This window comes from Notolepis coatsorum (genome assembly GCF_963971535.1).
Source record: "Notolepis coatsorum genome assembly, chromosome: 8".
Classification (NCBI taxonomy): Eukaryota; Metazoa; Chordata; class Actinopteri; order Aulopiformes; family Paralepididae; genus Notolepis; species Notolepis coatsorum.
In genome coordinates this window covers 35,639,263-35,663,174 of record NC_140172.1, presented here as the reverse complement: position 1 = coordinate 35,663,174, position 23,912 = coordinate 35,639,263, and the positions used below count along the sequence as shown (strand labels likewise).

The window sequence follows — 23,912 nt, the reverse complement described above, 5'->3', positions numbered from 1 at the left end:
TGACATTCGATTTAGTATGAAGCACAGAATGAATTGGCATTTTATGGGTAGGACTAACGTCATGGTGACCAATCGCAGCCACTCTTATTGTCTGGGACCAAATACGGCCACGCCCATTCCCGGTAAAAAGTGGAATCTCTAGAATGGGTTTTGGGCGACGCTGTATACGGAAGTGGCTCTCAAGGTGACGATTAGACAACACTTTCTGTTGTCAGTAGATGGCAGCATTGGTTTAAAATTAAACGGTGAAAATGTTGAAAACTACATGAATACATTTCCCAAGATCCTTAGCACAGGTCACAGGTCACTGGGATGTGTCTATTCTTCGCCGTGATCTGAACAGCGGTAAACTATTACTGCGACCTCGGTTATAGCGACCGCGAATGGTAAACTAATTATCTTAAACAAAAGTGCGCTGGTAGCGTTACATATGTTGTCTAATGGGGGACATATGGTACAATTTACGATTTTAATGATAATCGGCATATAAAGGACAAAATAAAGCATCGTTAATTTGTAAGAAACCTCAATGAAAACGGTAATATTCGCTATTGTTATGAAAATGTGCTAGAATCCTATAAAAATGTGGACGCATTTGGTCTACGTTCCGTTACATCTCCATGTTGTAGACGTGCTGAGATTGATGAACAAGTCTCAAACTAAATTGTTTTCCGAAAGCAACAATGTGTAATTGTACCGCAAGCAGTACTGCCTGTGTGTCGTAAATACATATCCCATGAGCTTTTTACTCCATTGCATCTGTGTGCTTTCTTTTTCTTCTTGCATACAGACTTTCAGCCGGGCAAATTCTGGTTCTTGGTGGTCGAGTTCAGTAAACCTCATAATGTCATGACCTTGGAATTGTTCTACTAATGTTCTAATTCTATCATATTATTATTCATGGGTTATTCATATAACAAAGCTCTACAGATCCAGCACTGAAAAGTCAAACCTCTGCTGCTCCTCCACCACTCCACGGGCCAAACAGATGTTGTGACTCCTATTGTTCTGGACCGGGCCAGATTTCACACCTCCACTGCCTCCCACAGTGTATCAGGCTGGGGAGACTTTTTCATCCTAAATTTGTATTCGTCCCAAACGCCCCAGCTCCATCAGATTCCTTAGGTTTTTTCACTGTTTACTTATCATGCATTGCAACACTAATATATGGGCAGTACCCCAAGTCAGACTGCCCCGAACCCACTTATTAAAAATTATCTTGGGGGTCTGAGGGCCCCTCCCTGGGGAAGCACTTAAGTTAAGTACCCTCCCTTTGTTCTTTTTGGGAGCCCCCAAAGTCACCCCCGAAATATAACACCTGAGTGCTAGTTCTAAGTGGTAGAAGGGTGGCAGAAGCGCAGCAGAAGGGAACCGATTTTTCAGTGCCGGATCTGTATATGATATTACTAATAAAATGTTAATGATATTTAAAATGTGTATACCAGTTTTGCTTTTATGGGATGTGAAAACTTTAAGGCTCAATATCTCAAAACTAGTATGACCGTCGATAGAACGGCCTTATAATTCCAAGCTCGATTTCTACGGTTCGTGAACATGATCAGCCTATATTCTGTCAACACCTCTACATCTCCCATTGGTTGCCAAACACACGTGAAAAAAGCAAAAGAAGAAATGACAGCGAGTTGAATAGTTCACTCTCTGATTAATCTCTTGTCTTAACCGTAACTGTACATGTAATGTTAGCCCTAAAATGGCCCTGTCGACACGTCCTGCCTGTCTCGTTGAGGATATTGGTCCTCACAATGGCAGAGTTGCAAGGAGACACACACACACACGCACACGCGTACGCACACACACACACGCACACACTTAAACTCATCCATCCTGTCCCCTGCCTCAGGACTCGTCCTAGCCCTCCTCTCTGTCTGTCTTCAGAGAGTATTTCATCCTGTCGTTGGCAGCAGCCTAACCTTCAGCTGTCACCACGGTCTGGCCCGCCCACACACATCCATCGAGACAACAGCAGCCAATCACAGCGTGCACATTCAAGCAAACACCAAAATTGTAGGCATGCAGTTGCCACAAACCCACACACTCACACGCATGCATGCTTGGCACACACACACACACACAACTACACACAAATTTACCACATTAATTAAAAATGATTTATGTAAATCCTCTATGACACACACACATGCACTTGATACGTTTATGCAATAAGCACATTCAACCCACCCACTCACACTGTTAAGAGCTGGTGTGGTGGTGTTTTGCGTGCCCTAGCATGTTCTTATCAGCATTCCTCATACCACATAACACACACTCTCTTTCTCTTCCTCTGTCTCTCCTTCTCTCTCTCGCTCTCCTATCATGTCCTCTCTCTCTTCCTCTGTCTCTCCTTCTCTCTCTCTATATCCTATTATGTCTCCCTCTCCTTTTCCATCTATCTTCATCTCTCTCTCCTTCTCTCGCTCTCCTATCATGTCTCTCTCTCTTCCCCTGTCTCTCCTTCTCTCTCTCTATATCCTATTATGTCTCCCTCTCCTTTTCCATCTATCTTCATCTCTCTCTCCTTCTCTCTCTCTCCTATCCCCCCCATTTTCTGTGTCTCCCTCTCTCTATCTCTCTCTGTCTTTCCCTCTTTCTCTCCCTCTCTGTCTTTCCCTCTCTCTCTCCCTCTCTGTATCTCCCCATCTCTCTGTCTCTATATCTCTCTCTGTCTCTATCTCTCTATCTCTCTCTCTCCTCTCTCTCTCTCTCTCACCCCCCTCAATGAATAAGTGAACAGGGCTGAGTGAGGGGACATGTCTCTCTAAACGTCTGGAGGGGAGAGGGAGGAGGGAGAGGAGGTGGAGTGGTAGAACGACAACGACAACAAGAGGAGGAGAGACAACGGGTCGTCCAGATCAAAACCTCTGTTAGTTATTCAGGAACCAAGACAAACAACCTCATTCTCAGATGTGGCACCCAATGTATTTTTAAAATGACACACATATGTAATGGGATTAGTGGTCTTGAGGGATATGACTATGAGACTTGCAGACAAGACATACCCTACAGCGGTATCATAGAGGAGAGAGAGAGAGAGAGAGAGAGAGAGAGAGAGAGAGAGAGAGAGAGAGAGAGAGAGAGAGAGGAGAGGGGGGATGTGGATTCTAAATTATATTGAAAGTTATGACGCATCATCTGTTAAATAATAGTATAGTCATTTAGTCCTAGTTATAACATCCATTTCAGGCTAACTACATGTTATTCACAGTGTGTAATTTGACAGTGGGCTGTATCAAGACTTACCATCAGCAGACTGGGTACTGGGTAGTAACAGAGGGGTTTACACATGTGTAGGTAGAGGGACTGCTTGAGGCAAGGTGAAGGTAAGGGATATGTTTTTATTAAACTACTTTTATAGATGAAAACTATGATTGATGTTACAGCTTTGCAGCTTGGCCAACAAGTGCTGCTTGACCCCCCTGTTGACAACTGATCATATTAACAGAGTCTACAATGGACGAGCAAACTAAAGTGTTTCCCAATATGATATTGTGTCTATATCTTTCAGCCCTAGCAGGAAGAGGAGGCCCTACACACAGTGTAATGGCCTACGCAGAGAGTGAGCTGTCACAATACGACAGAGGAAACAAATACACCAGCCGGCCTCAAGCCTAAAATAACTCACCAGCACCCCCATGTGGCTGGGATAGGTAACCACAATACAGTCCACACTTCGAACAGTAGGAGTACAGATAGAATAGAATAGAATAGAAATACTTTTATTATCCGAGGGAAATTAGACACTGCAAATCGCTCCACATTAAACATTTAGACAGAACAGGTCACGAATAAGAATAACAAAACAAATCAAATTGCAAGATAAGAATAGAATGAAATAGAATAAAAATGGAATAAAATATACAGTAATAAATACAGTAAAAATATACTGAGGTCTACAGTAGGTGTAATATTGCACAGTGCCTGTTTTAAAAAGTAAGAGTCCAGGAAGATGGTAACTGTCACTCTGTGCTCAGTGATGCACAGTGATGCAGTGTATAGTCTGATGGCTGTCGGAATGAAGGACTTCCTGTGCCGTTCAGTGCTGCATTTAGGTAGTGTGAGCCTAGCACTGAATAGATCTAGGATTCTAGGATCCATGTTCAGGTCACATGGACCACATGCCCCCCACTGTGACTTATGAGCCAATCTGGCCTCAGATCAGCTCCTGCACTCTCTCTCTCTCCTATCCCCAGCTCCTGCTTGTTAAATACAGACCAGGTTTTATCCTCAATGGGTTTTAATGCTGAGAAACAAGCAACAAGTTCAGCATTGTGGTGAAGAGATAAGTAATATAATGTGTGTGTGAACAAGCTAGGTCCTGTATTACCTGTCCATGAATTTCACAGGACAGACACACACACACACACACACACCTCACCTGTCCACCGCCTCCACATCGAAACAGAACCTCTTCTCTATCGAGTCCGTCTTCCTCCGGGTGCAGGACCTTCAGCACGAAGCTCTCCTCTGTCTCCCTGAGACAAGGTGAGGGAGAGAGAGAGAGAGAGAGAGAGAGAGAGAGAGAGAGAGAGAGAGAGAGAGAGAGAGAGAGAGAGAGAGAGAGAGAGACAGAGAGAGACAGAGAGAGACGAGAGAGAGAGAGAGACAGAGAGAGAGAGAGAGAGAGAGAGAGAGAGAGAGACAGAGAGACAGAGAGAGAGAGAGAGAGAGAGAGAGAGAGAGAGAGAGAGAGAGAGAGAGAGAGAGAGAGAGAGAGAGAGAGAGAGAGAGAGAGGAGAGAGAGAGAGAGAGAGAGAGAAAGAGAGAAAGAGAGAAAGAGAGAGAGAGAGAGAGAGAGAGAGAGAGAGAGAGAGAGAGAGAGAGAGAGAGAGAGAGAGAGAGAGAGGGGTAATGAGATAGCAGGTTCTATGTGTGTCTATGGACAAATAATTGTAAAGGAAGGTTAAAATATCCAGTGTTTCAAATCCCCCTACAGTTAGAAACCTTGGCTGCTGATGTTTTGTATATTCTGAGTGCATGTTACTCTGTTTTATTACATGGCGTTTTAACATTCGCCGAAATGCTTGATTGCGATTGGTCAATAGCGCTCATCAATAATGCAATAATGGCCGCTGTTCGCAATCAAGCCCACTGACACACACTGCAGCAGTGCAATCAGTCCACACACCTGCCGGCGATAATAATAACTTTATTTGGGGCTGACAGCGGACGGAGCCACAGAACAACTGCGTCTGCATTTGATCTCGTCTTGTCGATGGTGTAAAATGAATTAGGTATATTGTTAGTAAGTTAGCCCTGTAATAAGCGGGCTAATGTATAGCTAAACTCGGTCATTGTCGCAAAATAATTGACCTTCACTGACGTTTAGAACACCTCGGTGAGGCGCCTCTGTATTCTAAACTCTGTGTCGGTCAATTATTTTGCGACAATGACCTCGTAGCTATACATTATCCCTTACATATTCTCTGTATATTCTGAGAGCATGCTACTCTGTTATATTATCTGTATATTCTGAGAGCAGGTTACTCTATTATATTATCTGTATATTATGAGCATGTTACTCTGTTATATTATCTGTATATTATGAGAGCATGTTACTCTGTTATATTATCTGTATATTATGAGAGCATGTTACTCTGTTATATTATCTAGGGATGTCCGATATTGGCATAAAAATGCGATATCGGAAAATATCGGTAGTGGTTTACAAAAAAAAATTAAAATTATTTACATTTATTTAACCTTTATTTACCCAGGCAAGCAAGTAAGAACAAATTATTATTTTATGTATTGTCAAAGTATGCATAATGTTGTGTTAATTACACGACAAGAGATATGTAATGTTAATTACCTGAAATTATTCCGTTTTTTTGGGGGGGAAACCCTGCATATATCGGTATCGGTTGATATCGGTATTGGAAATTAAGAGTTGGACAATATCGGTATATCGGTATCGGTAAAAAAGCCAATATCGAGCATCCCTAGTTAGAAGCCTTGGCTGCTGATGTTTTGTATATTCTGAGAGCATGTTACTACCGTATGTTATATTATCTATATATTCTGAGTGCACGTTACCCTGTCACTCTCTTCTCTCAGCACTATTCCACTTCCATGGACATTGGACACGGTCATGAACTACAAGCTGCTGTTCTGAAAGGAGTGAAGAACGTCACACCATCACAATATAGCAGTGAGAGAACGTACTGCCAATTGAATCCTGGAGATCCAAATAAGTCGGCGGTCTGGATGCAGACGTGGATGTATCAGTATGGCATGTTTTTTGAGTCAGACCGTGACTGTGTATTTGGAATCAGTCAGTATTGTGTGTAGAGAGCCAGGATGCTGCCTGCTGAGCTTGGCATACGTACTACACACACGCTGAGACATGCAGACACACACACACACACACTGACATACAGGCTCACACACACACACAGGCGAACATACATACACACACACACACACTCAGAGCGTGACATGGCCAGCAGCAGGCCGGGGGGCGGGGCAGCGTGTACTAATGAGAGTTGGAGAGTGACACATCAGACTGGGAGCAGTCTCAGTGTATGCGTGCGTGTGCGCGCGTGTGTGTGTGTGTGTGTGTGTGTGTGTGTGTGTGTGTGCGCGTGTGTGTGTGTGACCAGGCATCCCTGTATTTGGTGCCTTGCCCCTGGCTGTCACTGTTCCCAAGAATGTCCCCAGAGTGCAGCCTGCCAACATGTTTTTCCTAGTGACAGTTTCAAACGAGGGCTGAATGATTTGAGAAGATAATCACGTTGATAATCATTACTGCGGGGGTCTGTGCCAAACAGAAATGTTTCTTTAAGTCTGCGGAAAGACTATTTGCAGGTTAGGGCTTCTCTGCACCGCCACAAAAGGTAATTTAGCATGAATCCAATTTTGACACACATTTTACATGTATAAAATATTGCAGCCACCTGCAATTACGTAGTCAAAATTGTAATTAATAAGTGACCCTATTTCAAACTGAGAGGTTCTAAGTGCTTCAGAAAGATTGAAAACCACTGTGCTTGAGTCATTAAATAACCATTGTTCCATAATCCAATCAGATTTCACTGATGAGGTTGACTCCAATTTATTTCATGGTTAGGAACATACAAAAAAGATTGTATGCAGTTGTTACAATTTTGTTAAATCACAGTGTATTTTTAACTATAAGAGCATATTCAACACCAGCCCAGTGTGTATTTTAACTCTATAAGAGCATATTGAAGGGATCGATGTTTTTCAATGTGTATATAATGTATATATCGGTGGGTGACAGCATCTGCTATTAGATCTCAGATGAGGAGGACAGTATTTAGTGATGTGTGTTTTCAAGTTAGACTGGGAAGCCAGTTCTAATAGAGCCACGGGCTCCGAGGTCGTCGGCAGCTTGTTAACATAAACACTGATAAGCACTGGTGGAGGCAGGTTTGGGGAGAGCTACGGGGAGAGTTTGACATTGATAGAAACGGACGTTTAGTGTGTTAAAGGTGACCAGCCGTTGCCATGGTAGCGTGTCACGTAGCAACGAGAAGAGGGGGCGGGGCCCGTTGCTAGGGGGCGACGTTATGAGATGTGAGTTCCTTCCGGGGTAAGTTAAATTAAGACACGACGTGGAATCGAGCAGACGCATTGAGAGAGACTTTGAAATCCCTCCTCACCCTCGCTGGGTGGGGGAGGGGAAGTGCCACATCATCGCTAGCTTCGGCTAACAGGGAATGGTTGTTGGCTACGACGAGGCCTCAGAACCATTGGACTAATGAGAGAAGAGACGGTGGAGAATAATGAATTTAGTTTTTCAACAAAGACTGTTCAAGGACATTACAGAATGGGCTACATCTTGTACTAAGCTATGTTTATGAAAATAAACATCAGGAAAGGGATCACGTTGCAGTGTTGTTTCTTCTGACTACGGATGTACTAACAGGGGTTGATACAGTGTGAGACAGCTAATGAGATATCCAAGTAAAATGACACAACGCAGCAGGTGTCACGGAGCAGCAGGTGACGAGTGAGAGAAATTATTAAAGGCTAGAAATGGCTAGAAACGCTGTTATCTTACAATATATAACACCAGCTCAATGTGTATTTTAACTCTATAAGAGCATGTTTAACACCAGATCAGTGTGTATTCTTACTATAAGAGCATAATTATTTAACACCAGCTCAGTGTGTATTTTTAACTCTATAAGAACATATTTAACACCAGCTCAATGGGTATTTTTAACTCTATAAGAGCATAATTATTTTTAACTCTATAAGAGCATAATTATTTAACACCAGCTCAGTGTGTATTTTTTACTCTATAAGAGCATATTTAACACCAGCTCAGTGTGTATTTTAAATTATATACTGTAGATTCAAAATAGCAATACCTTGTCTTATAGGGACTGCTACCTTATCATTTGTGTTGATAATGTGCAAAATAAATCAGCATTGTTTTTTGGTGATTGCATTGTTCCTCTGACCCGAGTCTCTGACCGGGGGAAGATGCCCTGGATGGAAACGTTGTCTCAACATAATGAATTCAGTTCTATTTTGCAAGTTTAATACAGTGTGTGCAGGACCTTTTCCTCTTCCCGGGAGACTCTCTGACGCACCCTAGACTTTTGAGAGTGTGCAGAAGTATTTTTCTCATTGTTAATAACCTTGTGATTATTGCCAGGTAACGTTACATGTCCTTCTCACACCTATACTGTGTGTGTGTGTGTGTGTGTGTGTGTGTGTGTGTGTGTGTGTGTGTGTGTGTGTGTGTGTGTGTGTGTGTGTGTGTGTGTGTGTGTGTGTGTGTGTCTGGTGTGTGTGTGTGTGTGTGTGTGTGTGTGTGTCTGGTGTGTGTGTGTGTCTGGTGTGTGTGTGTGTGTGTGTGTCTGGTGTGTGTGTGTGTGTGTGTGTGTGTGTCTGGTGTGTGTGTGCGTGTGCGTGTGCGTGTGCGTGCATGTGTGTGTGTGTGTGTGTACATGCACTCACCATTTTCCCCCCTGACTTCTGGTCATACAGAACCATGGTGATCCTCTTGGGCTCTCTGTAGTACCTACAGTAGTACTTTACCCAGCTAGATACAAATGAGCCTGTGGGGGGGGGGGTTGGGGGGAGGGAGAGAGAGCGAGAGCGAGAGCGAGAGCGAGAGAGAGAGAGAGAGAGAGAGAGAGAGAGGGATGAGGAGATAAAGAGAGAGAGAGACAAAGTGAGGGGTAATGAGATAGCAGGCTCTATGTGTGTCTATGCGTAGAACAATTATTGTTCTATGTAGAGAGCAAGAAGAACTAATGAGTGACTGGGAACCTGTAGATGAGGACCCTTTGAAAAGTGGAGAATGGGATACTGGGGGAAATAATTTGACATAAATTACAAATATAGTTGGGGCAATATCATTATTTACATAATTAATAAAACATTACAGTGTGTACCAGAGTTATGTAGATTGAAGTGATTGTTTAACTATTTCCTCCTGTTTTTATTTCCTATTATGTTGGCATTGTTTTCACACTGTAACATATTCAACTGTAAGAGTTTACCTTAACATTTTAAATCCCATCTCTTTCCTCTTATATAGATATATTTGTTTATTGTTTATTGCACAATGTTGTTTATTGGATTCCATTATATGTTGTACTACTGTATTGCACATCGTTGCGGGCAAGACCACCCGCATTTCATTGTATACTTGTATGCCGTGACAAATAAAACTCTTGACTTGACTATTTCAAGGTTTCAGAATGTAATTTTTTTTTTATGAAATACATCAATTTAAGGATCTTAAAAGAAAAAAGGGTGAAATTGTGGAAGAATCCCTTTTGATTGCTTAAATATCAGACCCCACCCCTCCCTACTCGGGGCTCTACGCTAACCTTTTTTCCCAAAGAGCACATGTGCTCCTAAATGAAAAAGATTTAGGAGCACACAAACATTTTTAGGAGCGCAGTGAAACAAACTATTTATTACATCGTCGTCTTCTTAAAATAGTGGCCTAAGTCATAATTTCTCGTTTTTCAGGAAACATAATAAACTGAACCATATATAGAATATATTATATTTATTAATAATTTCACACAAAAATGTTATGACAATAGAAGACAATTAACATAAAAATAACGATGTCTTATCAATTATGTAACATAAAAGGAATAAATGACTTAGGCCAATTTACGAACATGCCGTTGTGACTTGAGCCATTGTAAACCTGACTTAGGCCAAATTACTTCTTGAGTAAGTGACTTGGGCAAAACGTGTCACTTCTTTTATTCCAATTTCTTTGACAGACAATGGGGAAGGATAAGTCACACTAGCAGGGCACACAGAGACTCAGGAGACAGGGCAGTTTGGCTGTGGTTGGCCCTTTAATTCAATAAAGCAAACTCAACAGTTACAACTCAAATCACTTATGAGGGCCGACGTTCCACTCTACTGGTTAAAGTTGCTTACTTGTGAGTAGTACGTTCGTTGATAAAGAAAAATACTGTCCACAGCCGCTCCAGTGTAAAACAAAGATATCCAAATGGTTTATTTCTCTTCCACAGCGAAGTCTTTCTTTACAGAAGTGGTCCTAAAGCTATTTTCCTAAATATTCACGTTACTACTACAAGGTAAGAAAACTGTATTATCCCAGTCTCCAAAATCACCACCGACTCGACACATGAAAATTCCTCCACACTGGAAAGCCGTAAATCAACTTGCCGGCTCTTTCCACAGCAAAACGGTAGGCTTGGCACCTTGGTTGAGAAATGCAGGCTTCAGTCTATGTTGTTTAGTCTATCTGTTCAGACCTCTTCAGTCCTGTTTCAAGCTACACACTGCCTGTTCTTCTTCTTCTTCTTATTTGAATTTCCGGCAGAGTAGACGCATCGTGGCGTATTACTGCCCTCCGCAATTCTTTTTATGGGCTCTTCTTCTTCTCCTTCTTCTCCTTCTTCACCTTCTTTTTCTTCTTCTACTGGACCCCGTCATCAACTACATTGTCCATTGGAGTGCAGCTACTGCTGCTACTTCCTGCCTGAGCCCCCCTCCGCGGGACCCTCCTTGCCCCCTGCTATATTATTCCTGGCTGCTTTGTCCCTCGCAGCCTTGTCCCTCGCAGCCCCCTCAGCCAATTCACTACACACCTCCTTCCAGTCCAGACCTTCCAATCCCAGATGTTGAACCGCTATCCTAACAATCATCTTCACCATCTCTGTTCTACCCTTAGCCTCTGCCATACCAGTAACTACCCCTGCCACGAAGGCCACAATACCTAATTTCTCCTCCCTTCCCCTCTCTCTTTCCACCTGCTCTACCCTCACTGCCAAATGCCCTCCTTCAACCCCCTGCACCCTTTCTTGGCTACCCTGTCCTGCCCTGCTAACCGCCCCAGCATACGTCAACTTACCCTCCCTTCTCTCTCTCCGATCCGCGACCTCCTTCATCATCACCTCGCACCCCCGAAACGCTACACTATGCTCCCCACCACAACTACAGCACTTCGGCTTCACTCCCTCTCCACAATTCCCATATTCATGTTCCCCGCCACACCTAGCGCACCTCAGCCCCTTCCTACACGTGGTAGCTATATGGCCAAACCCCTGGCACCTATAGCACCTAAGAGGATTATGAACAAATTCCCTAACCCTATACATCCTACGCCCTACAAACACCTCCCTAGGAACAACCCCACCCTCAAACGTAATCACTACCGTCCCCGTCACTGCCCTCTCTGCTCCCCTCTTCATCCTTTCTGCACTCTTAACTATGCCATTACGCCCGTTCTCCATTAGCTCTTCCACCAGCTGCTCTACTGTAACCTCGACCGGTACCCCAGCTATCACCCCCTTACATCCCCCCCCCCCTCTTCTCCCCTACTCTCGCCACCTTACTTATACCCACCCCCCCAATGCTCCGCATCTTCCTAGCCACCTCCACCTGCCCCTCACTACCACACCCTACGGCCAGATTCCCATCCCACAAAACGTTCACGTACTTTACCTCTCCTAATCGCTCGGCAATGAGTTTGGGCCACTGAGAGAATTGTGGACTATATATAGACACAAATGTTCTAGAATGTTCGGTTATGACATCATACGGTGACATCACCAATGTTCCAGAACGTTCAATCATGACATCATACTGTGACATCACAAATGTTCTAGAATGTTCTATTATGACAAATAAGCCGGTTCAATGACTTTATCTAAATCCAATCAATATTCCTAATGCCGTTTCAATGTACGGTTATAAAAATAAACATTCATATAATACAATAACCTAAATATATAGCTTTGGCTCCTACATCACTCTTGGCTAAATCAAACATGCCAGGTGAATCAAACACTGAGGAGGCATGTTCCTCTCCTCACTTCTCCCCCCAGCTCTTCTTTACTGGGTTTTTATTGCAGTTAAATCACTCAAAATCAAACAAATGGCAGGAAAATCAAACACTGGGAGGCATGTTCTTCTACTCACTTCTCCCTTCAGCTCTTCTTTGCAGAGCTATTGATTGATGCCTATTTATGTGGCAAATTATCGAAGAAGTGATGACACTCGGTGGGCATGACATGTTTCATGGACTGAAGGTCCTGAAACTTCCTCTCTGTGATTGGCAGAGCATGTGGAAACATTCTAATCCATGTCATCAGCTCGTTTGGCACCTGGACCCTCTGTGGCAGTGCTTCCCATGAGTTCTCCGAGAAGGATAGCTTGTAATGGACCTTGCCATCACTGCTAAACTGAAGAGCCCACAAATTATGTACAGTCGGATCTCCAGCTTTTTTGCCTGGTCTGAAGTTGAGGATGTAAGAGCCATTCAATTTCAGGATTTCATCATGCTTTACCACCTTCACATGGTAGGGTGATGGTCTGATTCTTGCAGTCTGGAGTATGATCACGTAGTCTCTCGGGGTGATGATATCCGTAATAATTTTACGTTCAATGGTACTATGCATGCTGTCACACTCCATTTGTATGTGTCCAGCAACAAGGTACTTCTGTGTTATTAGTACCCCATATTTCCTGGCAAGCTCAGAAAATGCATTCGCCACATTTGCATTGCGGTTCTGATAACCACAACCATCGCTCCACACTACTATCTCCTTGATTTCTGGATGATCTTTGATCAAACCTTCAAAATGGCGATATTGAAGGTGTGCGAATACTTCGCTACTGAGATCGCCCTGAGTCTCGTCCCACATGTAGCAGTACCCTTCCTTTGATTTCAAGTCATAGAGGGTAAAGTTATGGACCTGCAGTTTTGTTTTGTAATACAGGCAGCTGGCTTGGGTTTTTGGACACAGCAGCACGGCTTGCAAGTCCATTGTCCAAACGGACTTCTCATTGTTTGCAGAATCCTTGTCGTGGGATTTCTCTTGTCTTGCTTCATCTTTTGCCATCACATGTGCATCATATTTGGCCTTACTGATATTACCATGCTTGAATGAAACACAAACATCACACTGATCTTTTCGAGGAATGAATACGGAATACTTTCCTTCATGGAACACATCTGTAAAATGCCGTATCCCAACGGCCCTCACTCCAGCAGTTGCAGCTGCTTGTTGATATTCCTGATGTAGTTGGGAGATGGTTGCTTCTTGTCTTTGTAGGTCGCTGTGCTTCTGCAGTAATGCGAATCAACAGTGGGCAGGTCCTTCAACCAGTCCTTAAGGAAATCTGTGACGTCAGTTTCCAGCTTTGCATGCTTGCCACTCTTAGGTCCAGATTTAGTTGGCGGGGCTGCTGCTTGTCTGTCATGGTCGATGGTGTCTTCATTCAGCCAGTGTCTAATGGTTCTTTCATGGAGACCAAGTGTAGAAGAAAAAAGTGCCTGGCACACTTTATGACTCGTTCCATCCTGAAGTTTAAGTTGGTAGGACAATGACGCATTGCGCCTGGATTCTTCAGCAACTTTCCTTTGCTTTATGGTGACCTTTGTGACCAAAGTTTTGATGTATAATCGACGTTCTTCCCAGGTGTTCATCGACCAAACATTCTGAAATATCCACTGCCTCTGTTCTTCTGTAATGGATTGGCAGTCTTGAGTCTTGACTCGTTGACAGAACTTTGAATTGCAGGGAGGACCCTTAGCCTTCGCAGGTATTTTGTTGCCACCTTTGCCCTTGTATGGCATTCCTTTGAGACGTTTCTGCTTGGATTCATTCACTATTTTGTGTTTGTAATTAAACTATAATTTGTGACAGTAAAAGACTAAATAACTACACAACATGTATAGCCTGGCCTATATTATAGTAAACCTTATCACTTACCAATAGGGGACGAGCCCTGAATCATGGAAATTACTTCATCCAGACTGTAGCTTTTCTTGCTTCTCGAAGCATCTGCCATCTTGAAAAGTTGTAAAATTGCCTAAGTCGCATGTCTTGTGACTTAGGCAAAAGATAAACTGCCTAAGTCACACTCTTGACATAGGCAATATTCTTCCAGGGTATTAACAGCATGATCCTTTCAATTAAGGATGTAGGCGATTGTACCAGAGGGTGGCCAGCATCATGAAGATATGAGTTAGGCAAAAAAATAAAAAATCCAAAAAATGACTTAGGCCATTATTTTAAGAGGGTACGTGTTAAGGCTGTCCCGAAGCCTGTTTTTGGGATTTGAACTTTGTCAGGGTTTTTCTAACCTTCGTTTTTAATAAAAAGAAAGAAAATCTATTTTATTAAATTTTTTATATCCTCAAACAAAATCCTGAATTTGAATAAAGTGATTCATCTGATTAAATTAGTCTTTATTTTTTATTAAATCAACTTTCCAGCCCCAGAACCCAGCCCAGGGAGAAGCCCCAGCCCAACTAAATCAATTAAATCAACTTTCTTTAATGAATATAACTCATCAGTTTTTTTAATACTATAATATTAGTGTAGCCTAATCTTTATCTGCAACTGTGAAGAAAACCCCCATTGGTTTAAACAGAATTCATAGAAAAAAATATGTATATTTAAAAAAAAATATATAAAATTTTTTTTATTCGAATGTTGATTTCGATTTCGAATCCCAACGTAACGAACGAAGGTTCGAACGTTTGAACGTTTGGGCTCAGCCTTAGTACGTGTGCATACTAAGGGACAAACATCTGTGCAATAGCACCACCAAAATCACACATTGGTCCATGCCTACTAGACAAAGGATATAGGTTGTCCAGCTGCTTTTGTATGTTGTAGTGTTGTCACAATATCAACATTTTGACTTCGATACAGATAGGAAAGGTAATGGAATATATTATTAGATGACAGACATGGAAAGTTCTTTATACAATGCTTTCATTCATTCTAATTTTAATTAATATTTTGACACGGTTGAAACGTAAATAATCAGCTGTTACAGCTGCTGAGCTATATACTATAGCTAATGTCCATCAATATCTTCCTTTTAATTGAAATAGGATCAGGAATCAGGAGAGGGGATGCAAAGCTTGCAGAGTTTTACTTACACATAGAAACAGCGTGACGAGAGAGAGAGAGAGATAGAGAGAGAGGGAGAGAGGGAGAGAGGGAGGGAGGGAGAGAGAGAGAGAGAGAGATAGAGAGAGAGAGAGAGAGAGAGAGAGAGAGAGGTTTTTACCGCAACGAGGATGTAACGCATTTTAGACCATTGAACGCTTTGCTCGCTGAGTTTTCCTTACACATAAAAACAGCGTGACTGGTGAGATAATTAATCACAGAGCTGTCAAATGCAGGGCTGTCAGGGCTAAAATTGAAGGTCCGAGCTTATATTATGTATATTATGAAAAGACAATTGCGCTTTGACGCGCTCACTACGCAAAACCATTACTCGCACACTGTGCTCCTAAATGATTTTTCTGGTTCGCACAAATACATTTTTAGGGGCAAATGCGAATGAAATGCTTGCACTGTAGAGCCCTGCTTAAGACCAGTGTGCTCTCTCTTTATTGTTCTCCTAGCGACCTTGGGTTTCTAAGCGACCTTGGTTTTCTTGAAAGGCGCTATATCAAAATTGTATTTATTATTATTATTATTATTATTATTATTATTATTATTATTATTATTATTATTATTATTATTATTATTATTATTATTATTATTATTATTATTATTATTATTATTATTATTATCTAGCTGGCCACGATGGATGCACTCCTCTTAGCCAAGCTCATTTGACCTACATGTACTTTGATCCCTGTGTTTCACTAATAGACCTGTATTGATCATGAAGATCTGTCCAGGAGCATAATTGAGGAATCGGGTTTCACCACATGGTCAACAAGATAAAATGACAGAACAAGACTCGAGACGAGACCCAACGAGTTGATGGGTTGATGCGAGGTGGTAGTGTTGCCATGGTAACGGTGCATGCTCAGCGATCCCCGGAGCGTCCCCCATGGATCAGAACCTGACTTCCCCTCGGATCGGTTCATTACCCGCTGTTTGTCTGCCCCGCCATGCCACACACACGCGCGTTTCTGTGCACCTCCGGAAACGGGTCGCAGGTCGGTGCTAAAATATGACAACATCTTGCCTGGAATTAACACCTAATTTAAGAATTCACACGTGTCATTTGTCCAAAAATATTTGTGAAAACAAACGACTCTCTCCCTAAACCAAAAACTCAAATGTGTGATGTCATCAAGTATAACGTTTAGAGCTGCTCCATAGACATAGACAATGCATTAGGAACAATTATATCAATGATATCTATATCAATTATAGATGATACTGAGAGCATCCTGGGGAATGCTCTGCGTTTACAGACACATGTTCTGTTCCAGAAGATGGGTATCAAACAGACTGTAACACTCGACCAGCTACAGGCCACATAAAGTGGCTCCTAACAGGGCTTTCTGACACAGAGACACACTATACAAACACAGACCTGTATTGAAGAGGTGCCAGAGCAGATGGTTCATGCGGTCTAGACAGAGATCTCCTCGGCATGTGTGAGGATGGCAGATTTGTGTCAATTGATGACCTCAATGTACAACAGGTACACCCTTGATCCCCCACACCACAGATACCACATCACCAAACTGAGGTTGGGGAGAATCCCCAGCCAAAGCTTATTTTCCAAGCAAGGACAAAAATAATAATACAATCACTTAAATGCTTCCAACAACCAACAAGCTAAACAAAAAACAGTCCCCGTCCTCCATCCTCTTTCCCTGATAACAGAGCCTCTTTCCCTGCAGCCGATCCCCGGAAACCGGCCTCCTTTCCAGGCAGACCCCAGCCTCCATCCCTAAAGAACAGAGCCTCTTGCGGGCAGCTGCTTCCCTATGGCCCTGCAAACCAGGCTCCTTTTCAGCCTCCACTGTGCCTGTTCCTTGGCCAGACTGTTGACACCTGCCCCTGGCCGTGGCCTCCGAAGAGCCCTCTCCTTGTGGACCGCGAGAGGCTCCCGTTGAGCCCGTGGCCCTCATCACATGCCATCCCTGTGACACCTGGGGTTGCTGCGGCTGATGGCAGAGGTGGTTGGGTCTTGGGCTGCTGCGCGTACTGCATGCAGGAGCAGTGGGGTTGCACGATTTTGGGAAATAATCTAATTGCGATTAATTGCGATTAAATTTGCGATTATAATAAAAAAAATATTTAAGCAGCCCCACAGGTTTATTGTAAAATGCGGCTTGCATCTGGCCTACGCACTGGGTATTGTGAGGGCTGTGTGTGTGTGTGTGTGGGTCATGAGCAGATAACAGGGACTCTTAAAGTTATCCGTAAAACGGACAACCACTAGACTGCTTACGCAGATATTTTAGGAGAGGGGGGAAATTAAACAACAGAAAACAACCTTTACAGGTGGAAATCTCAAAGTGAGTAATTAAGAAAATAAATCAAGTCCCAAAAAACAGGACTACTCTCAATAAAGAGGTATAGTATAAAAGTAAATAAGCCAAAAGGACACCTCCTAATAAAAGGAGTTTATATTGGAAAAAGTAAAACAATAAACCTCCACTAAGGGAGTTTATGTGTAGAATCATGTGAGTAGCCTAAAATAAGAATGACTACCATAAAGCTCAATTCTGAATCAGAAATCAGACTACACTTCAATAAAATGAACGTGACCAAAAGGACAACCAACACTAGGAAATGAAAAAGCAGTTGACAGTGCGATCTCCAAACTTAGGCCCCGTTTAGACGAGCGTTTTGTGAACAGAAACCGCAAAAGTCATCTTGCGGTTTCACTTTAAATTTTACGTTTAGACGAGCGTTTTGGGATGGAATTCTGCGTGCAGACGACGCTGTAACGACTCGAGACGACGGAGCCCCACTGTCACACGATTGGCGCATATGTCACATGACGTGCTGTGAAGACCCGCCCTACTCTGCCTCTGATTCGCAGACTGTGGATGGGGAATGTGATTGCACCAAAGCAGAGTCACTCACAGACAGTGGGTCCACTCACGCCGCGGGACAGATTCTTGTGTATTTAACCCTTTCACTGCCACACGACAGCCGGTTGTGTGATAGTAAAGGGTTAACCTTCTGTCGTGTGGCAGTGAAAGGGTTAAAAGTACTGCCAATGTAGCCTTCAGGTGATCTCCGTTGATATAAGTCAGACATACTTGCTTTGTTTACGTCTCGGCTACTGGCGCATACCTGCTACCTGTGACGTAAGCAGTACGCGCGACCAGAGCCGTGACAACCCCTTGTTCCTAGAAACAAGCTTTTGCGTTTCTAGGAATTCCACCCTGGAAGGTAGTCTCACTTTTTTGCGGTTTCACCCTGTAAAAACGCTGTTTCCGTATAAACTAAAGGCACATCCGAAAAAATATTTTTGCGGATTCACCTGCTAGCGTTTCCGTCTAAACGGGGCCTCAAATAGACTCCACATGGCCATAGGCACAGCTGCACTGCATCAGCTGTAATCAAGCCCACACACCTGCCGACCCATGAGGCAATTAACCACAGGGTACAGGGATTGACAGCTATCCCTCACAGAGAGGTGAAATAAAGCAAAAATAGACAGCTGTCCCTCACAGAAAGGTGAAATAAGGCAAAAACCATGACAGGTATGTTCGGGACACCGAGCCTGAAAATGTTTCTTTTTACCTGGGAATCGATACCGGTACCCAACGGTACCTTTTTTCTGTACTTTACTCTCCCTCTCTGAAGTCTAAACTTCACAACACACAATCTAAAACCCCTTACCTCCCTCTCCCAAACCGTTCCTACAACAATAACAACAACTTGCAAAGGAGATCTTGTATCTCAATGGGACTTCCTGGTTAAAAGAATTTATAAAAAAGAAATTGCATTTTTTTTTTTTTTTGATTTGCTAATTGCATCATTTCAAATTGCGATTTCGATTTAAAATTGATTAATCGTTCAGCCCTAGTTGCTAGGGTTGCTGTAGGGCTGGCTGTCAGCTGCCTTTCACCAGTGCGCGTTCAGGCTGCCCCTCTGTGCCTCTTCCCTGTGCCGGAAAGCCCCACACCGGGCGCCACTGTAACTCAGCCGTGATACAGGCCATATAAAGTGTCTCTTGACAGGGTTTTCCGACAGAGGCCCAGGCGAAGATGGTACTAACTACTAACAGCACAAAGACCTTTACTGAATAGGTTCCAGAGCAGATGGTCTATGCTGTCCGGTGTATTATTACCATGCTACTTGTTATGTTCATTATTATTAACGGGAACAATTTAAATAAATAACGTTAGTTTGAGAAGCTGTAGTGGCCGCTTGTCATTAACTAATAAATGAACAATGCGCCACGATGCACCTACTAGTGTTTTTATACTCGGGTAACAAAAGAAGCTGTGGATGTTGACAGAGTTTAATGTCCAGGCTGCAGCTGATGTAGTTTGTAAGGTTTATTGTCCAAAGAAAATTATGGTTGAGAACAAAACAGTTTGCGTCTTCCGTGAAAAAAACACTCTCTCAGCAGCTGCATAACAATACTTGTCCAATCGTTGGTAATGAACGTATCGTAGCGATCAGGCATGCATAGTAATGTCAGGAAGAATGAGGAGAGGTTGTATTCGTATATATGGTGGTTTAATTCCAGCTCAATATGGGTTTTACAGGTTAATACTCTCTCGTACTGCACAACACAGCTACCCGCTAACCCGCTTCACAACAACCTAACGTAACGTCCGGGACTCCGGTCCCGGCGGTCCGCCCTCCTATATCTCCCGGGGGGAAACACCCCCAGCTAAACAGAGCGACACATAGCTTATGCATATCATTATACCTGAGAACGGTCGCCTCTGGTGTGGGGGGCTAAGTGATTGTCATTGAGCGACAGGCGATCACATCGCCAGGCGACGTCTGTCGCCCGCCGTGTGCAGACCACTTAAGACCCAGGGCAGGTGTGGCTGCTTAAATCAGCATCCAATCCATTGTCTATAGAGCAGCTCCAGACTTTATACCTGAAGACGTCACGCGTTTGAGTCTTACTTCTCTGGTTTCTGGCTTTAGGAGGGAGTAGCTTGTGTTCACAAATATTGATTGAACATTCCAGGGCCGTGGAACTAACATATGTGAATTATTAATTCACTATGTGTTGGACTCCTCTGGTGCCTGTTGTTGTTGTGACCACGTCATGCGTGTCCTTTAGACGAGCCCTGGCAGGTGGCCGTGTCTCAGGCCTGTCTAGAAGAAGGGTTATCTCAACTGTAGCAGTGTGACGGAGACGATGCTGAGATCCTTAGATCTCTGAAAAGCACATTCAACCTCTGTAATATTTAGAATCCTATGTGCATGTGATTTTTATTTTTTATTTTTACCCACGGACAGTGCACATTAATTGGAGTAACAGAACATATATGTTTCTCCTGTACAAACAGGTATTCCTCCATGGTGTAACAGAATATACTGTACGTCTCTCCTGAACACACAGGTATTCCTCCATGGTGTAACAGAATATACATACGTTTCTCCTGTACATACAGGTATCCCTCCAGGGTGTGCTGGCTGACACTCTTGTGTTCGTGAGGATTCTCCTTCATCTTCCTCATAAGACTCTCCACCTCAGACCGTGTGCTCTCAAAACGGTTCCTTGTCTGGAAAAACACACACACACACGCACACGCACACACACACACACACACACACACACATGTACCAAAAGGTCAACTAGAACCTCATAGTATATGGTTCCACAAGGTTTTTTTCAGATGTGAAGTACCTCATTATGTCACTAACTCAGTACATCACTCATTCAGTCATCAGTCATTATTAGTCACAAGGTCAACCACTGTGCCCCTAGTGGCGGCTCACAGGCATGTCACTTCCATCGATAACACTTTGTATTATTGTTATATTACCCGTATCTGTATTCAACCACCCAGAACTTGCATAGCATGTCGTGTGTGTGTGTGTGTGTGTGTGTGTGTGTGTGTGTGTGTGTGTGTGTGTGTGTGCGCTGTGTGTGCATACTTTGTTTATGAGCTCATGTTACAGGTGTCAAGAGGACTTTCACTTCCTCTCCTTGAGTGAAACCTCTACCAGGTTTTAGACCACAAGTCCTGCGCTGCTTGCCAGCACGAAGGCCAGCAGTGCTACTGATGAAGCCAAATCAAAAGCGCATACTTTCAGGGTGGAAGGGCAGTAGACTTCTGAGAGAGGAGTTCAACAGACGTCTTCTCAACTCCGTCACACTTACGTTCTGTATGCTGATGGTGAGGTCAGTCTTGAAGTGGTTAAAGTCTTTAGCCAGCTCGTAGCCGTGGTGATAGTATGTAAACAGACCCTGAAGGAATGCCAGCAGCTGACGGAATAAAAAACAAGAGGGGTGGGATGAGGATGATGAGGAGGAGGAGGAGGAAGAAGAGGAGGGAGAGGTTATCTACAGAGTGAAAACAAGGTAATCTTGTCTACTTACAGTGTAAAAACAAGACTGTGATCTTGTCTACTTACAGTGTAAAAACAAGACTATGATCTTGTCTACTTGCAGTGTAAAAACAAGACTGGTAATCTTGTCTACTTACAGTGTAAAAACAAGACTGGTAATCTTGTCTACTTACAGTGTAAAAACAAGACTGGTAATCTTGTATACTTACAGTGTAAAAACAAGACTGTAATCTTGTCTACTTACAGTGTAAAAATAAGATTGTGATCTTGTCTACTTATGGTGTAAAAAGGAAGACCGTAACCTTGTCTACTTCTAATTATGGTGTAAAAACAAGACTGTAATATCGCCTACTTGCGGTGTAAAAACAAGACTGTAATCATGTCTACTTACAGGCTCAACAAAGTCAAACATCTTCCTCTCCTGGACCTCCTGCACCTTGAAGACGTACTCCAGGGAAACCTCGTAGAAATGCTGCCGAACCGTGTCTACCTGGCTGTCAGCCTGGAGGAGGCAAGGAAGGTGAGAATAGATGGACAGATAGATGGATGGAACGGATGGTTCAAAACCAATCTTGCTTAATGCACAATGTGGCAGGGACACAGACATAGAGAGACAGGTACATAGCCGTGCTCACTAGGGGTGTGACAATGCAACGCAATGCATCGATCCTAAGGTGACGATTCAACTGCATCGATTTGAACATGTTAGAATCTATTACATTTCCCCCCCCCCCCGCCCCACATTTTTTATAGGTCGATTTTTTTATTGACCTATAGTCCATTCATGCTGAGTGAATCAGTTCCCCCAGCCACATTTGTGTATTCCAACTGTGTGAGGGGATTAACTGATGCTCACACATAATGTAGCCATGCTCATACCAACACTCACTTCATGTAGATGGGACTCTTTCTTCTTGGCTGAAAGGCTAAGGTGCTTTTCCAGGACCGCACAGTATTTCTCCGTCTCTTTGTCATATTTCTTCTTCGCTTCCTGCAACAGAGACAACAATGATGATGATGAACGACTATGTAGAGAAAGATAGGAAACTAGCCATGACCAATGACCAGGAATCACCTGAACCGTGAACCGTACACGCTCAGTCAAACTACAGCACACCCAATCAATTGACCTGTCTCAAACCCTGCCCCTTTTCTTGATCCTCCAATCACAACTGTCGCTTACCTCGGACAAACCAAGTTTGTCCGAGGTAAGCGACAGTTGTGATTGGAGGATCAAGAAAAGGGGCAGGGTTTGAGACAGGTCTATTAGCTCCAGACTAATCCACTTCCTGAGTGACTTCTGTCTCAACAAGGTTATGTTCCTGCGAGGCTGACGGCCTCACCATGCGATGACATAATGTGTTATGTCTGATGGAGTGGGAATCAGCATCTTTGCTTCCCGTACTACATTGAGGGCTAAAAAGAACTCCTATAGTGTGTAAGAACAAATCTGTACATAAGAACATGTTGTGATGTTTTCGGAGATGAATGAAGTGTGGTCAATGGGCCTTGTTCCTTCTAAACACAATACAATTCTTAATTTAGTTTTATATGGGGTCCCATTATGATGACTATAATTAATCTGTGATCGTTTGCAATGCTCTATATTCTCTTGTCTAGTTGGAAGTGCTGTGTCCCATGTCTCTTGTGTTCGTACCACTAAACCTGTGCCTATAGATAAAAAAAAAACAAAAAAAAAACATCTTACTTAAAGAAAGTTCAGGTTGCCTGAGCACGAAACATTAAAACTCATATATTTGAAAGGTTTTACAGAATCAATTTGTGAATATCTCAAAGCCTGTCCGTGGGTGTTAGTCAGCATAGGAAGTATTCCCCAGCAGTCCAATAATATGAGACCAGTGAATCCCACAGGGAACACAGCTGGTTGGAAAACAACAGACCGCTTTATTAGAGCTGAAGTCATCAACAGGCTAACGGCACAGACAGCAGGATCCGGGTGTGTCCATCTTAAGCTCACAGGCGGAGAGAATGTGTGTGTGTGTGTGTGTGTGTGTGTGTTTGACAGTCAGAGACAGACAGAAACGGACACAGAAGTTGCCCTTTTTTGCTTCTATAGCAGGGGGAGACAGACAGTCAACCAGATAGACGGGCATACAATACAATACAGACAGACAGACAGACAGACAGACAGACAGACAGACAGACAGACAGACAGACAGACAGACAGACAGACAGACAGACAGA

General features: G+C 43.2%; 1 protein-coding gene across 1 annotated transcript in view; it reads right to left on the bottom strand.

Annotated features, from left to right (window-relative positions):
* Nucleotides 1-23,912, bottom strand: part of LOC311233397 (rho GTPase-activating protein 26-like) — a 218,321-nt gene that overhangs the window by 72,659 nt on the left and 121,750 nt on the right. Inside the window, exons 5-11 of the mRNA XM_084320371.1 lie at nucleotides 22,597-22,698; nucleotides 22,099-22,209; nucleotides 21,520-21,624; nucleotides 20,788-20,917; nucleotides 8,940-9,050; nucleotides 6,442-6,490; nucleotides 4,394-4,490 (exon numbers count right to left, since the gene is read on the bottom strand). Of these exons, the coding sequence (XP_084176497.1) occupies nucleotides 4,394-4,490; nucleotides 6,442-6,490; nucleotides 8,940-9,050; nucleotides 20,788-20,917; nucleotides 21,520-21,624; nucleotides 22,099-22,209; nucleotides 22,597-22,698 (705 nt within the window). The remainder of the gene's footprint in view (nucleotides 1-4,393; nucleotides 4,491-6,441; nucleotides 6,491-8,939; nucleotides 9,051-20,787; nucleotides 20,918-21,519; nucleotides 21,625-22,098; nucleotides 22,210-22,596; nucleotides 22,699-23,912) is intronic.